This window comes from Beta vulgaris, chromosome 8, assembly GCF_026745355.1.
Source record: "Beta vulgaris subsp. vulgaris cultivar EL10 chromosome 8, EL10.2, whole genome shotgun sequence".
In the NCBI taxonomy this organism is placed as follows: domain Eukaryota; kingdom Viridiplantae; phylum Streptophyta; class Magnoliopsida; order Caryophyllales; family Amaranthaceae; genus Beta; species Beta vulgaris.
In genome coordinates, this window is record NC_079209.1 from 55,711,347 (window position 1) to 55,723,186 (window position 11,840).

At 34.9% G+C, this 11,840-nt stretch overlaps 2 protein-coding genes across 3 annotated transcripts; one reads left to right on the top strand and one right to left on the bottom strand.

The window, feature by feature from the left end:
* Positions 1–108: 108 nt before the first annotated feature.
* LOC104901996 (BRAP2 RING ZnF UBP domain-containing protein 1) lies at positions 109–4,982 on the bottom strand. Of its 2 annotated transcripts, none has more exons than XM_048634867.1 (11): positions 4,478–4,982; positions 4,271–4,379; positions 4,056–4,170; positions 3,857–3,954; positions 2,081–2,187; positions 1,745–1,994; positions 1,424–1,477; positions 1,057–1,200; positions 862–926; positions 475–565; positions 109–388 (listed from the first exon to the last, which is right to left on the bottom strand). In XM_048634867.1, exons 1-11 carry the CDS (start codon positions 4,759–4,761, stop codon positions 230–232), a joined length of 1,476 nt encoding a protein of 491 aa, XP_048490824.1. In that variant the 5' UTR covers positions 4,762–4,982; the 3' UTR covers positions 109–229. The 2 variants fall into 2 exon arrangements, with proteins under 2 accessions (XP_048490824.1, XP_010687940.2); XM_010689638.3 differs by having other exon boundaries at positions 475–529; positions 4,478–4,979.
* Positions 4,983–6,609: 1,627 nt separating this feature from the next.
* LOC104902445 (putative clathrin assembly protein At2g25430) lies at positions 6,610–8,872 on the top strand. Its single transcript, XM_010690235.4, has one exon. The coding sequence runs from the start codon at positions 6,811–6,813 to the stop codon at positions 8,545–8,547; it is 1,737 nt and encodes a 578-aa protein (XP_010688537.3). The 5' UTR covers positions 6,610–6,810; the 3' UTR covers positions 8,548–8,872.
* Positions 8,873–11,840: the final 2,968 nt, after the last annotated feature.

Below are 11,840 nucleotides of genomic sequence, written 5' to 3' on the forward strand. Positions count from 1 at the left end.
GCTTTTGTGTAACATTCTTCCCCTGTCAACGCAACAACTTTGCATATACCTAAGACAACTACTTGTCAAGGGGATTGAACAACATTGCAAACATATGCAAAGAGATCATTGATTCAACTTCAATACTTCCATTAAAAATTGCTTCACATTCACATTCACAAGTCATTTTACAAGTTTACACAACCATTTTCTGTACATATAATGGAGTCCTAACTTCCCACATGAAGATTTAATTGCGATGTCGCCCTGACTTCACACGCCTCTTAGTATTAGCAGGAGTAGACTGCATTTGAGGAACAGGCAACACTGTTCCTCCTTTTATGCCATCTGAATCTGTTATGCTGCCGAATTTCCTTTGTGCTTCAATGTAAATTTTAAGATCTCTAATCTGTTAATGTTCAAGTCAATACAGGATTAACGGCAGTTCACACCAAAAGATAAAACAGAAAGAAGAAAAAATATAATGATAATTACCTGCTCCTCCATATCAAGTATCTGCTCTTCCCTTGATCTGAGAGATTTCAGCTCCCTGGCAAACAAGGGGGAATGAAGATGTGCAATGAAGCTAAAACGAAGGGAGAAAATAATAATCCCTTAGTCCCCAAAAAATAGGCCATATTACATTTATAAGGCATCCAGTTAGAATACCACTACTGTCCTACATAATTTATTTATTTACATCTCTACACAAATTCTGTCTTACTTCGAAATTCTTGTTCAGATTTCAGGGTACTATAAGGGGCTAGCGTAATACAGAAAAGTGGCCTACTATATTGGATTGGAGGTAGTACTAACAAATGTATTTAGCACCAACACAAAAATTCTGAATTTAAGAGCGTGAAAGGCAGGCAAGAATCTTACCTTTCCTCAATCTCCTTTATCTTTTTCTTGTACTCTTCCTGGGCCTTCATTAGAACATGATTCATCTGAAACGAGTAAGAAAGAATCAGGAATGTTCAGCAAAAAGACAGTCTACAGAGTAATGAAGTAGATTTTTTATTGGCAAAAAGACATCTCCCAATAATCCAATACAGCACAGGAAAAAAGATAACTCACATTTAAAACTGATTTTTTGTCATCTTCGCATATTTCCAGTCTGCACTGCAGGTCTTGCATCCTTGTCGTTACAGCATTCTCCACGGCTTCAGCAATACTACACTCCTTTTTACTTCTAGCCTCTACAAGCAGAGATTCATAATACTGGACAGAGAGGAAAATAAAAATAAGGTTTGATACGGACGTCACCAAAAAAAAGCAGGCACTTGTAAGGATATTTGAAATTGTTATCCTTAGGGCTCAGGCCTTAGGCAAGAACTTCATCAAATGACTAACACCACTTCAGCAGCAGAATTAAGTGCAATTAACTACTGAAACAACTAAATCATATCATGATAAAAGCAAATAGTCTGGGAATCATAAGCACCTGTCTTTGGTTCTCCAGTTGTGTTGCAAGAAGATGGTTATATTCATCAGTTATCTGGAGCCAAGAAGTTGAATCAAGAGCAATTAGTAGATGTTTACGATAAATTTACGCTAGTATCAAGATAAGATAGAAGTGAATAACAAGTGGCATTAGTTTATGATAATGTCAAAACATCTCAGTGCAGCTGGTTATAACTCCAAATTTTACCAGTTCAAACTAAAGGAAAACAGATAATCCAGGTTCAATGGAATAGCGGTAAACCCTAACATAATATTTTAATTACCACATGTGCCATTAAATGCAAACCATCAGAGGACATACTGCTTCGAATTTGCTGCTGAAGAGAGCACCAGTCATTTCAGAATCCTCACCATCGCCACAGGCACCACAATCTCCATCATGGGACATGCACTGTGAGTCAGCCACCACCGATTTCCCATCAGCCTTGGAATGATTTAAACGGTGAACATAATTGTCACCTTCATAATCCCAAACCCTTTGAGTCTCTAAATTAAGTGAATAACAATGTTGTGTATCTTTCCAATGCTTGAAAGTGTGTCCTTCTTTATACCTACAAGCAACGATAGGAACCTTTTGTTTTGAGGGGGGAAAAAAAGGAAAAAAGTAACTACTCAGGTAAGACAATGCTTATTTTACCTTCCACATCCAACAAAGCCACATACGATGCACACCCAGAGGTTCTCTGATGTATCACAAACAGAGCAATTTAGAGTATCATCCTGCTGCTGGCATAATCGGCAAACCTGATGATATGCATAGCTTTGAGAACACATTTTTGGATCATCAATCATAACTACTTTGTGGCACTGTGTATTTTTTTTTTTAATTATTTTTTTGGGGGTTGGGTGTGATGAATTGAGTCAATTGACATCACTAAGACAGATTAGAGAAGAAGATTAAGAAGTAAAATGGACTTGATTGATGATTTTTTGGAAAACAGTCAAATAGAGATAGTGTTTACAAGCTTTCGAGAGGCTTGCTCTCTCCCAAAGAACTCTTAAAAGTTCACCCAAAATGTACTCAATATTCAACATCCTTTCTCTCTCCCTATTCCATTCTATTTATAGAGATATTTACTCCCTAACTCCCTAGCTTATTCTTCAAGCTACTACTAAATATCTAACTAATTATTGTAATAACCAAAAGTACCCCTCTCCCTAGGTTGATCCATTACATTGGGGGAGGGGGCTGGTGTGCACTCGTTTAAACTTAAAGCCAGGATGAGAAATAGAGGGGTGAGAGGAGAGGGAATACACCTCATATGTCTCGGTGCATCTTACAGTTGCACACTTCACATGGCCCAGGCACGCACCTCATTGTTCACATGGTAGTTTGAGGCAATTAGGCTGGTGTCTCCTTAGGACGTAGAATCATGCCTCACGTATGCCTTTTGAAGCAAAATTAGAATGGCTGATATCCTTATCTTTTAAATCAAATAACAAGGCCAATTAACTCAGAAAAGGTTCCCACACAATCCATCAACCCCTTGTCAAAAGTTATTGTAGCCATTTTCTATATCATATGACGCAGAAACATGACTTATCACGATCCAAAATAAACAACACAGTTTTGGCCGTTCGACAAAGAAAAGGAATTTGCAACACAAGCTCAAAGTATCTCTAAACTCGATCAATGTGTGTAGGAGCCAAGATAGGAACATATATAATGGCAAACAAGTTCCCGCAACTACAAATCAATCAATAAAAAGTTGTACACGCTATCAAAAGGCAAATCGGATCAATACTACTACGAGTCTCTTTTCTTATCCCCTTTATAACAAGCAAAATCCCTCCCTCAGTAAATGGTCCTTAAGGCTAGTTGGAGAGGTGGAACATATCTTGTAAGAGGGAGAAAAAGATTTAGAGCTGCAAATTATATCCATCATTTCCCCTATCCTACTTGGTAAGCAGATATTGGGTATAGGAATTGAGTATGTATAGTCTGCAAATGCCAGATGGAATTGATATCATATATGGAAATAATAGGTACTCGTCCAACTCCGGTAATCTTTTACTTAGGTCCTATAAGATTTTAAAAAGTGGAAATCAAGCATATACAATCCCACTCCCTAAACTCCCTCACCCCCACTCAACCCCACCAGGCATGAAAATGGAAATAACCACTTGTATTTCAATCCCAACTATTGATTTGAACTTAACAAATGAGCTCTTAACAGAAAGAGTCATTGCAGTATTAATATGTCTAACCCCTTTTTTTCCGTCTATTATCCAGGCAACTAACAACTATCAACTAACAAGCAGACAACACTTCTTTTCACAAGCATAAGTCCTTCATAAAAAACTGCGGGTCAAACATGATCACTGTATTTAAACTTGTGATACCAAAAAGTTCTGTCAAATATTCGACTTTTGAAGGAAACTTAAATTATCAAAGATTAGCAATAATGCTGACCTGGCAAGACAAATAAGTCCACTTAGAAATGCAAGAACATTGAAAAGAATGATCGCACAATGTACTCTGGATTCCACTAGTATCTTGGTCCAGTCTCTCTACAAACAAAAACAAAAACAACACATTAAGAAACTATATCAGCAGAAATCATCAAATCAACAATCATAGATGTAAATACACTACTCAATCCAGGACCAACCTAGGCAAATGGGGCAAGTTGGGAGCTCAACATAACCAGGAGGAGCTGTGCTGGCAATTTCTGCCAATTCAGTGAACTCCACTGAAAGAGCAAACAATATGTGGCATATTTCAACCTAGGAACACAATTTCAAAAAGAAAACAGAAAACACAATTGCATCATTACATGATAATCCACAAACTAATTCACCACTTTCTCAATCAAAAATCGCTAACCTCCGGAGGCGAAAAACGTTTCCCGTTAAAAGTACGATAAAACGCATCTGCTGCAATCTGATTCCCAGTTCGAATTAACACACTGTATCTATCCTCCATACCATCATTCCTATAAAGAAAAAAACACATCATAAATCACCCACATAAAATTACTCAAAACCCACCAGAATTAAACCAAATTAAACAAAATCCAAAAAGTATAATCACCTAATGATGAAAAATTCCGAGATATCAGCTATGTGGGACCCGAAAAATCGAAGCAGATCATCAGAAGAGAAGTAATTAGGAACAGCAACAATAAAAAGGAGAGTGGATCGAGTGGTTGATGTAGATGAATCGGAAGTTGAAGGATTGTTGACTAGAGTTCGAAAAAGATGGATTATGCCTCTGCGTTCGACGAATTGGGGATTAGGGTTAGGGTTTGAGTTTGAAGGAAAAGAGAGAAAAAGAGGATGATCTGTATCTACAGAGTGAATTCGGATTGTGAACATCTTATTGGTGATTTTCTAGGGTTTGAATTGAATAATCGATTAGGTTTTGACGGAAATGGGTGAATTTGATCGGAGATTTTGGTGAGTTTTGCGAGGTGTTGAGCACAGTGTGTGTTTTGGAGTCGATCTTTGCTCTCGCGGGAAAATGGCGGGTATGAACTATGAACTAAATAACTAACGCCTCCCCCTAATTTCCCTAAATTATTACATACACACGTTCATACGAACAAAACCATACTCACAATGAACACGCGATACTAAATTATGTATATAGAGACCAATATCAATAAATATGTACCAATTAGAGATGTACATATGTTCATTTGACTTATTATTCATGTACATATATATTCATTTGACTTGTTATTCATGTACATGTGTACATTCTGTTCTATGAGGTTTGGTCCAACATTCGTCGTCATTACTCATCGTGACGTCGCCGTCAATTACAGTGACGGGGGAGCCCCTTCTCGAGACTACAGGTTAGTTATTCACACCCCCTGTCCACAAGAGCGAGGGCTTGTTTTCTTCTCGAATGCACGAGACTATACTAGCGTGTGCACCATCTAAACTTTGTTAACAATTTGCATGTATGTAGAATATGTTTCTCATCCTAAAAATAAATAGTTTTATTGAATTCGGTAACATAAAGTATGCTTTGATGCCTCTTTTAGTAATACTAGCTTTTGAACTTCTTTAATGTAATACTGTAGAATTCATACTTAATCCCTTTTGACTGCACAAAAGTCGAAATATCTTGGTAATTTAAGAAAATCAAACACTAAAACCACAATATAGACAAAACATTTTAATAATGCTTAATTACTCCTAAAAATATACATTTATAAATCCATCACAAACTTTTAGATTACAAAATCAATTATAGTAAGACTTAATAGTATTATTAAAAATTCTATATGGTATATGCATATAACTTGACAATTACTTACTCACAAATCACAACTACTCAAACAATGCATGGTTAAGCAATTTGAATCGCAAATACACCCACAACTACACATTGCAACCTCGCGTATTGAAAATAGAAATATGTCCATCTTCATTAACCTCTTTATCGTGTCTTGTATTAATAATAAAAAGAAAATATGAGTTTTGAATTGAATTCAAGAGTTTAGTTAAAATGTTTTGTACACACATATATTATATAAATGAAATTACTTATTATTTTTAGTTTGCTAAAAAAGTAAGGAAAAGAAACAAAAAGTATAATTTCAATAGGAAAAAGGGTAGGTTTGTGATAGTGCCATGCATGGAGGTAGAATGCCTATGCATCGTGAACTCTTTTCTCGGAAAAGAAGCAATAACGATATCTTGAGAATACGCATTGGTAACTCTATGCCAACAGCAATGGTAAGACAGAGGATGTAAACATTAAATATAGGGACTCATCGGGACATCTTAAGAAGGTTGGAGGCCCTAAGCTAATAATTGACAGTAGTTTCTTAAATTGAAGTTATTATGCATTACTAGAAAATATAACTAGTTAGTATTTATAAATTATAAATCTATCATATAATATTAACATATTACACAAAAACAAGAGTATCTAAATCATGAATATGAAAAACATGTGACTAAAGTAAACTATAAATTTTATATTATAACATTCTAATAGAATGTTATAATATAAAATTTATAGTTTATATGTTATAATATAAAAATCTATCATAGGGACTCATGTTGTTTGTTTCTTTACACGCCCTAATAGACATTGATAGATCTCACGTCTTAAAATGATACAAAAATTAAAAAAGCTAAATAACAATCCAGCAAGTAAGGTGTGTAATTTTTTTTTGAAAAAAAGAAAAACATACATAGTGGAGTATCTTCTAAAGAAAACATAATTTTAGAAATCTACCTTACTAGTATTACCGTTTTACCCTATATCTTTCATCAAATCCATTAACTATATGCCATATTCTTCCCCTGTTTTTATTTCTTTCTCAAACAAGAAAATTCTTAAACCCCGAAAATCCCCTGTTTTTCATCAACCAAAAGATAAAAATCATCAAAGATAAAGCAAAATCAATGGCACCCAGTAAAATTCGTAAAGCAATAGGAGTAGTGAAAGATCAAACAAGCATAAGTTTAGCGAAAATGGCGAGTCATTATGACGCACAACTCGATATCTTGATTTTGAAAGCTACAACCCATGAAAACAGAGTCCCAAATATCAAATATTCGAATGAAATCATGCATTTGATTTCATCTTCAAGAGAACTTGTTAAAGAATGTGTAAGTTTGATTTGTAAAAGGATTGAAAAAACCCATGATTGGATTGTTGCATTGAAGTCTTTGATTCTTGTTCATAGATTAATTGTTGATGGTGGGAGGATTTTTGTGAAGGAGATTGCTTGTGCTAATACTAGTTGTAAAATGTTGAGTAATTTGTGTTATTTTAAAGATGAATCACATTCAAATTCATGGGATTACACTGAATTTGTGAGAAGATATGGGATGTATCTTGTAAAGAAAGTTGAGTTGATGGTGTTTGATGAAATGTGGCTGAGAAGGAAAGTGAGTTCTTCTGATGATTTGAAGAGATTAGAGGAGAAAGAGAGGAAAATGGAGGGAACCCATTTGAGGGATGAGTTATTACTTGAGAGGGTGTTGAGTAGAATGGAGAGGTTGCAAAGATTGCTTCAGAGGGTTCTTTGTATTCGTTCGAGGTGCGTTAACAAGCGCCGAAAGATTGTGATTCTTGCTCTTACTCCTGTGGTTGAGGAGAGTTTTGATCTTTACTGTGATATATGTGAAGGATTGTCTTTCTTGTCGGATCGATTTTGGGGGATGGAGTATCTTAATTCTGTTAAGACTTATGGGACTTATGCTACTGTTGCCAAGCAGTTTGATGATCTTGCTGAGTTCTATGTTTGGTGTAAGGGTGTTGAGGTTGCTAGTGTTGAGGATTATCCCAAGGTTGAGCATATTATTAGTGATGATCTTTTAAGATCAATGGAAAATTTTGTGAAGAAGAAGGCGAATGAATTGAAGAGCTCTAAGAACAGTACGCTTAACAATTCGCCTGTCGCAAGTAAGACTCTAGAAAGCAGTGCAGATGGTGTGAAGTTACATGACCAAGATCCAAATGCCATAGTAGAGGCTTTGGGAAACTCGAATGTTATAAGTGAAGCATCATCAGCTAAGGAGAAAGGTGAAACTTTGGCTTTGGCTTTGTATGATGAGGATCAGACCTCCATTGGTAATAATCCATGGGAAGACTTTTCTGATAATGCTGATCAATCGCAGATTACTTCAGCTTGGGAAACTCCAGTTGCTGCAGATCTCAGTAATGTTAACTGGGAGTTGGCCTTGGTGGCATCATGTACTAGTAATCTGACCATTCAAAAGGTTGATTTTGGTGACAGTTTTGATGCTTTCCGGCTAAATGGCATGTATGATCAGAGTGTTGTAAGACAGTTGAGTGGCTATGGGAGTGCTAGTAGCCTCGCGTTGCCTTGGCCTGAGAAAAGGGAGAGTGCCGTTTTGGCCTTGCCTAGCACAGAAGAGTCAGCCGAAATGGTGAATCAGGATCCATTCGCGTCTTCTGTTGCAGTGCCACCACCTACTTATGTTCAGATTTCGGAGATGGAGAAGAAGTTTCAATTACTGCTGGAAGAACAGAAGATTTGGCAGCAATATGAGGCAGATGGGAAGCAGGGTCAACTCAGCAGTTTGATGCATAATGAATCTACTGACAGTGCTGCTGTTCCACAGAACATGAAGGCTCATGAGTCATCTACCAATGACTTAGGGCTACTATAAAAGTATACAAACTTTATGGAAATGTGAGACATACTATCTTAGTTACCTACTAAGATTTTATCTCACTAGTAAATACTGATAGTTTGATGATAGTTCATGCATATATAGGATAAATGCTTACAGTTTGAAGACAGTAGATTAATGAAACAAGCACAGTGATCTTTGTATGATTCATAATGAATATGCAATTAAATACAAGAGCTTCATTGCAGTGGCAAATGGCATTTGCCTGTGATTTTCACTAGTAAATTTGCTTTTTGTTGACTGCAATGTCTTTGTACTAGTGAACATGCTCTCCGGATACACATGTGTTCCTGGATATTGCAAAATGGGGTCAGAAGATGGGATGTCATGAAGAGTGAACTGAATGGAGTGCTCATAAGTCATAATTGCCCAATTGCCAATTCCTTAACAATAGTGAATTTCAGCGTTTTTAGACATTTTACTATTGCCTATTGGTTTGAACAGTTATTTAACTCCAACGTTTTAGGAGGCAGTAGATACAATGATAGGGGTGCTAATCAAGCGGCGACTAACTCGAACTCGATTTTTGAGTTGGCTTGACTCGAAACTTTAACGAGCACGAATCAATCAAGAGTTTGGCAAGCTTAATGAGTTTTCGAGTCGAGCACGGTTTTCAGGTCGAATCGAGTCGAGCACAGCCCTGCTCGCGATCAACTCGCCTCGATTAGCACCCTTAAATATATATAAAAGTAATAATAATAACTTTTTTCACCAAATACCCCTTAGTTTTCAGAAAATTCAATATGTACCTTCATACTCTTCAAAATTCAACAAGTATCCCAAGTTTATGCCCTTAATGACTAATGTCGGTTAACTTCATTAGTCATTAACCCTAATTTTTGTTTTGAATCCTAATTAACCCCTAACCCTAGTTAACAAAAAAAAATTACCTTACCATTATTATTATTATTATTATTATTATTATTATTATTATTATTATTATTATTATTATTATTATTATTATTATTATTATTATTATTATTACTATTACTATTAATATTATTATTATGAGCTGAACCCATAAAATTTTGAAAAAAAAAAAAGGAATAATTTGCGAAAAAAGATAAAAAATAGAACATCTATAAAATACTTCCTGCATGCAATTTTTTAATGTAATTGAGTTTGGCTCAGTGTACCGCGTGAGAGTTTAGGCCCCTCCCCTCTTCTTGCGATGCGAGTTAGAAATCAGCAACTCAATTATTTCTATTTCCCCCCCCCCCCCCCCAACTTTTCAGCTAGTAGTACTAGGGGGTTTTTAGCCTTTCATTTATTTCCTTTCTCTCGCTTCTTCACAACAATTTAGGGTGCGTTCTATTCAACTTATTGGACCTGAACTTATTGGAACTTATCTGAACTGAACTTATTGAATCTGAACTGAACTTATTGGAACTTATTAAACCTGATTGGACCTGATTGGACCTGATTCAACTTATTGGACCTGATTGAACCTGATTGGAACTTATTGGACCTGATTGAACCTTATTGGACCTTATTGGAACTTATTGACCCTGATTGAAACTTATTAGACCTTATTGGACCTGATTGAAACTTATTAGACCTTATTGAACCTGATTGAAACTTATTTGACCTTATTAGACAAAAACATTGACCATGAATAACATAAATATTACGATTAACGTAAATACTACCCCTCAAATTTTTTATGGAATAATAATTATTATAATTCGTCCTTTAAAAAATAATGATTATTAATTATCTCTTATGATAATTAATTTAACAAAAAAATTACTATTTATATATTTGCCTATACATAACTATAACTATAATTATTATTATTATTATTGTTAACCTTAATTATTTGACCATGATTATATTATTATTCAATAGCAATATGAATAATCAAATTATAGACAATAATACAAGTATAATAATATACATTGTGGTACTTTAATAAAAAAATTCTAATAATAACATAATCAGCTAATAGTAATATGAATAATAAAATAATAGACATAATACAAATAAATAATAAAATAATAGACATAATACAAATAAATAATAAAATAATAAACACTAATACAAGTATAATACTATATAATCATTGTGGTACTTTAATTAAAATTCTAATAATAACATAATCCGCTAATAGTGATATGAAATTATGAATAACAAAATAGTGGACAATAATACAAATGGTTATTAAACATTGACTATTTGGACCTTATTGGACCTTATTAGACCTGATTGGAACTTATTGGACCTTATTAGACCTGATTGGAACTTATTGCACCTGATTGGAACTTATTGCACCTGATTGGAACTTATTGGACCTTATTGGAACTTATTGCACTTATTAGACCTTATTGCAACTTATCTGAACTTATCTGAACTTATTGGACTTGAAACTTAATTTTTTAAGTTGAACAGAACGCACCCTTAGTTAGCTTTTTCAATTACGTCCCCCTCCCTCATCTACATAACTTAACATTTTAACATTGGACTATTTGATTGTGCTAATGTTTTTTTTTTTTTGGTAACATCGAAAAAACTTGTATTAATTAAACACCAAAATACAACCTATTGCTAATACAATCAAACATAAAATAAAGAAAAACTTAAAGGAGTTTTAGTAGCTCTTACATGCCCTAAAAAAACATAAACAAATAAAATCGAGAGAGAGTTGCATACTTCCTCCGTTTCTTTTTACTTGCAACGGTTTGACTTTTACACTATTCACCAACTCTACTTAGTTTATGTATGGTGATTTATTGTTAAGGAAATACATATTCATGTGGGATCTTGTTAGATTCGTCTGAATGTATATTTTCCGAATATATATTTTTTATAATTTTTATTTATCGGTAATTAAAGTTATTGATGGTTGAAATTATGCATTGGCAAGCGTGAAAGTCAAACTGTTGCAAGTAAAAAGAAACAGAGGAAGTATTAAGGAAGGAGTCGTTGGTCGATGATTGTGTTGGTGGAGTCAAAAACCTGATAACTGATTGAAGTGGTAGGAGAAGCGAACGTCGATCACGAGCCGGACAACGAACAACGAACAGTGAGCAATTCCAACGAGCATCTATCGCTTGGGATTCTTGGCTCATGATCTGTTGAAGAGTCACAATCCTAGGTGACTCATGACTCCCTCTCGAGAGAATATTTGAGATTTCTCCTTTAGGTAAGAGAAACGGGGTGTGCTGAAATCCACCGGATGTAAGTGGGGTGTCGCCTGTAAATTTGAATTTTTCAAGGCAATGACTATTAAGATCATTGCCAAGCTAAAACGAGAGATAAACATTGTGAGC

Excerpts from the sequence above, each read along its gene's own strand:
- LOC104902445 (XM_010690235.4), top strand. The coding sequence starts at position 6,811 with ATGGCACCCAGTAAAATTCGTAAAGCAATAGGAGTAGTGAAAGATCAA.
- LOC104901996 (XM_048634867.1), bottom strand. The coding sequence starts at position 4,761 with ATGTTCACAATCCGAATTCACTCTGTAGATACAGATCATCCTCTTTTT. Across the intron at positions 3,955-4,055 it reads AACTTGCCCCATTTGCCTAG|AGAGACTGGACCAAGATACT; the intron begins GTTGGTCCTGGA and ends TTTTGTTTGTAG. Across the intron at positions 1,201-1,423 it reads AACTGGAGAACCAAAGACAG|TATTATGAATCTCTGCTTGT; the intron begins GTGCTTATGATT and ends CTCTCTGTCCAG.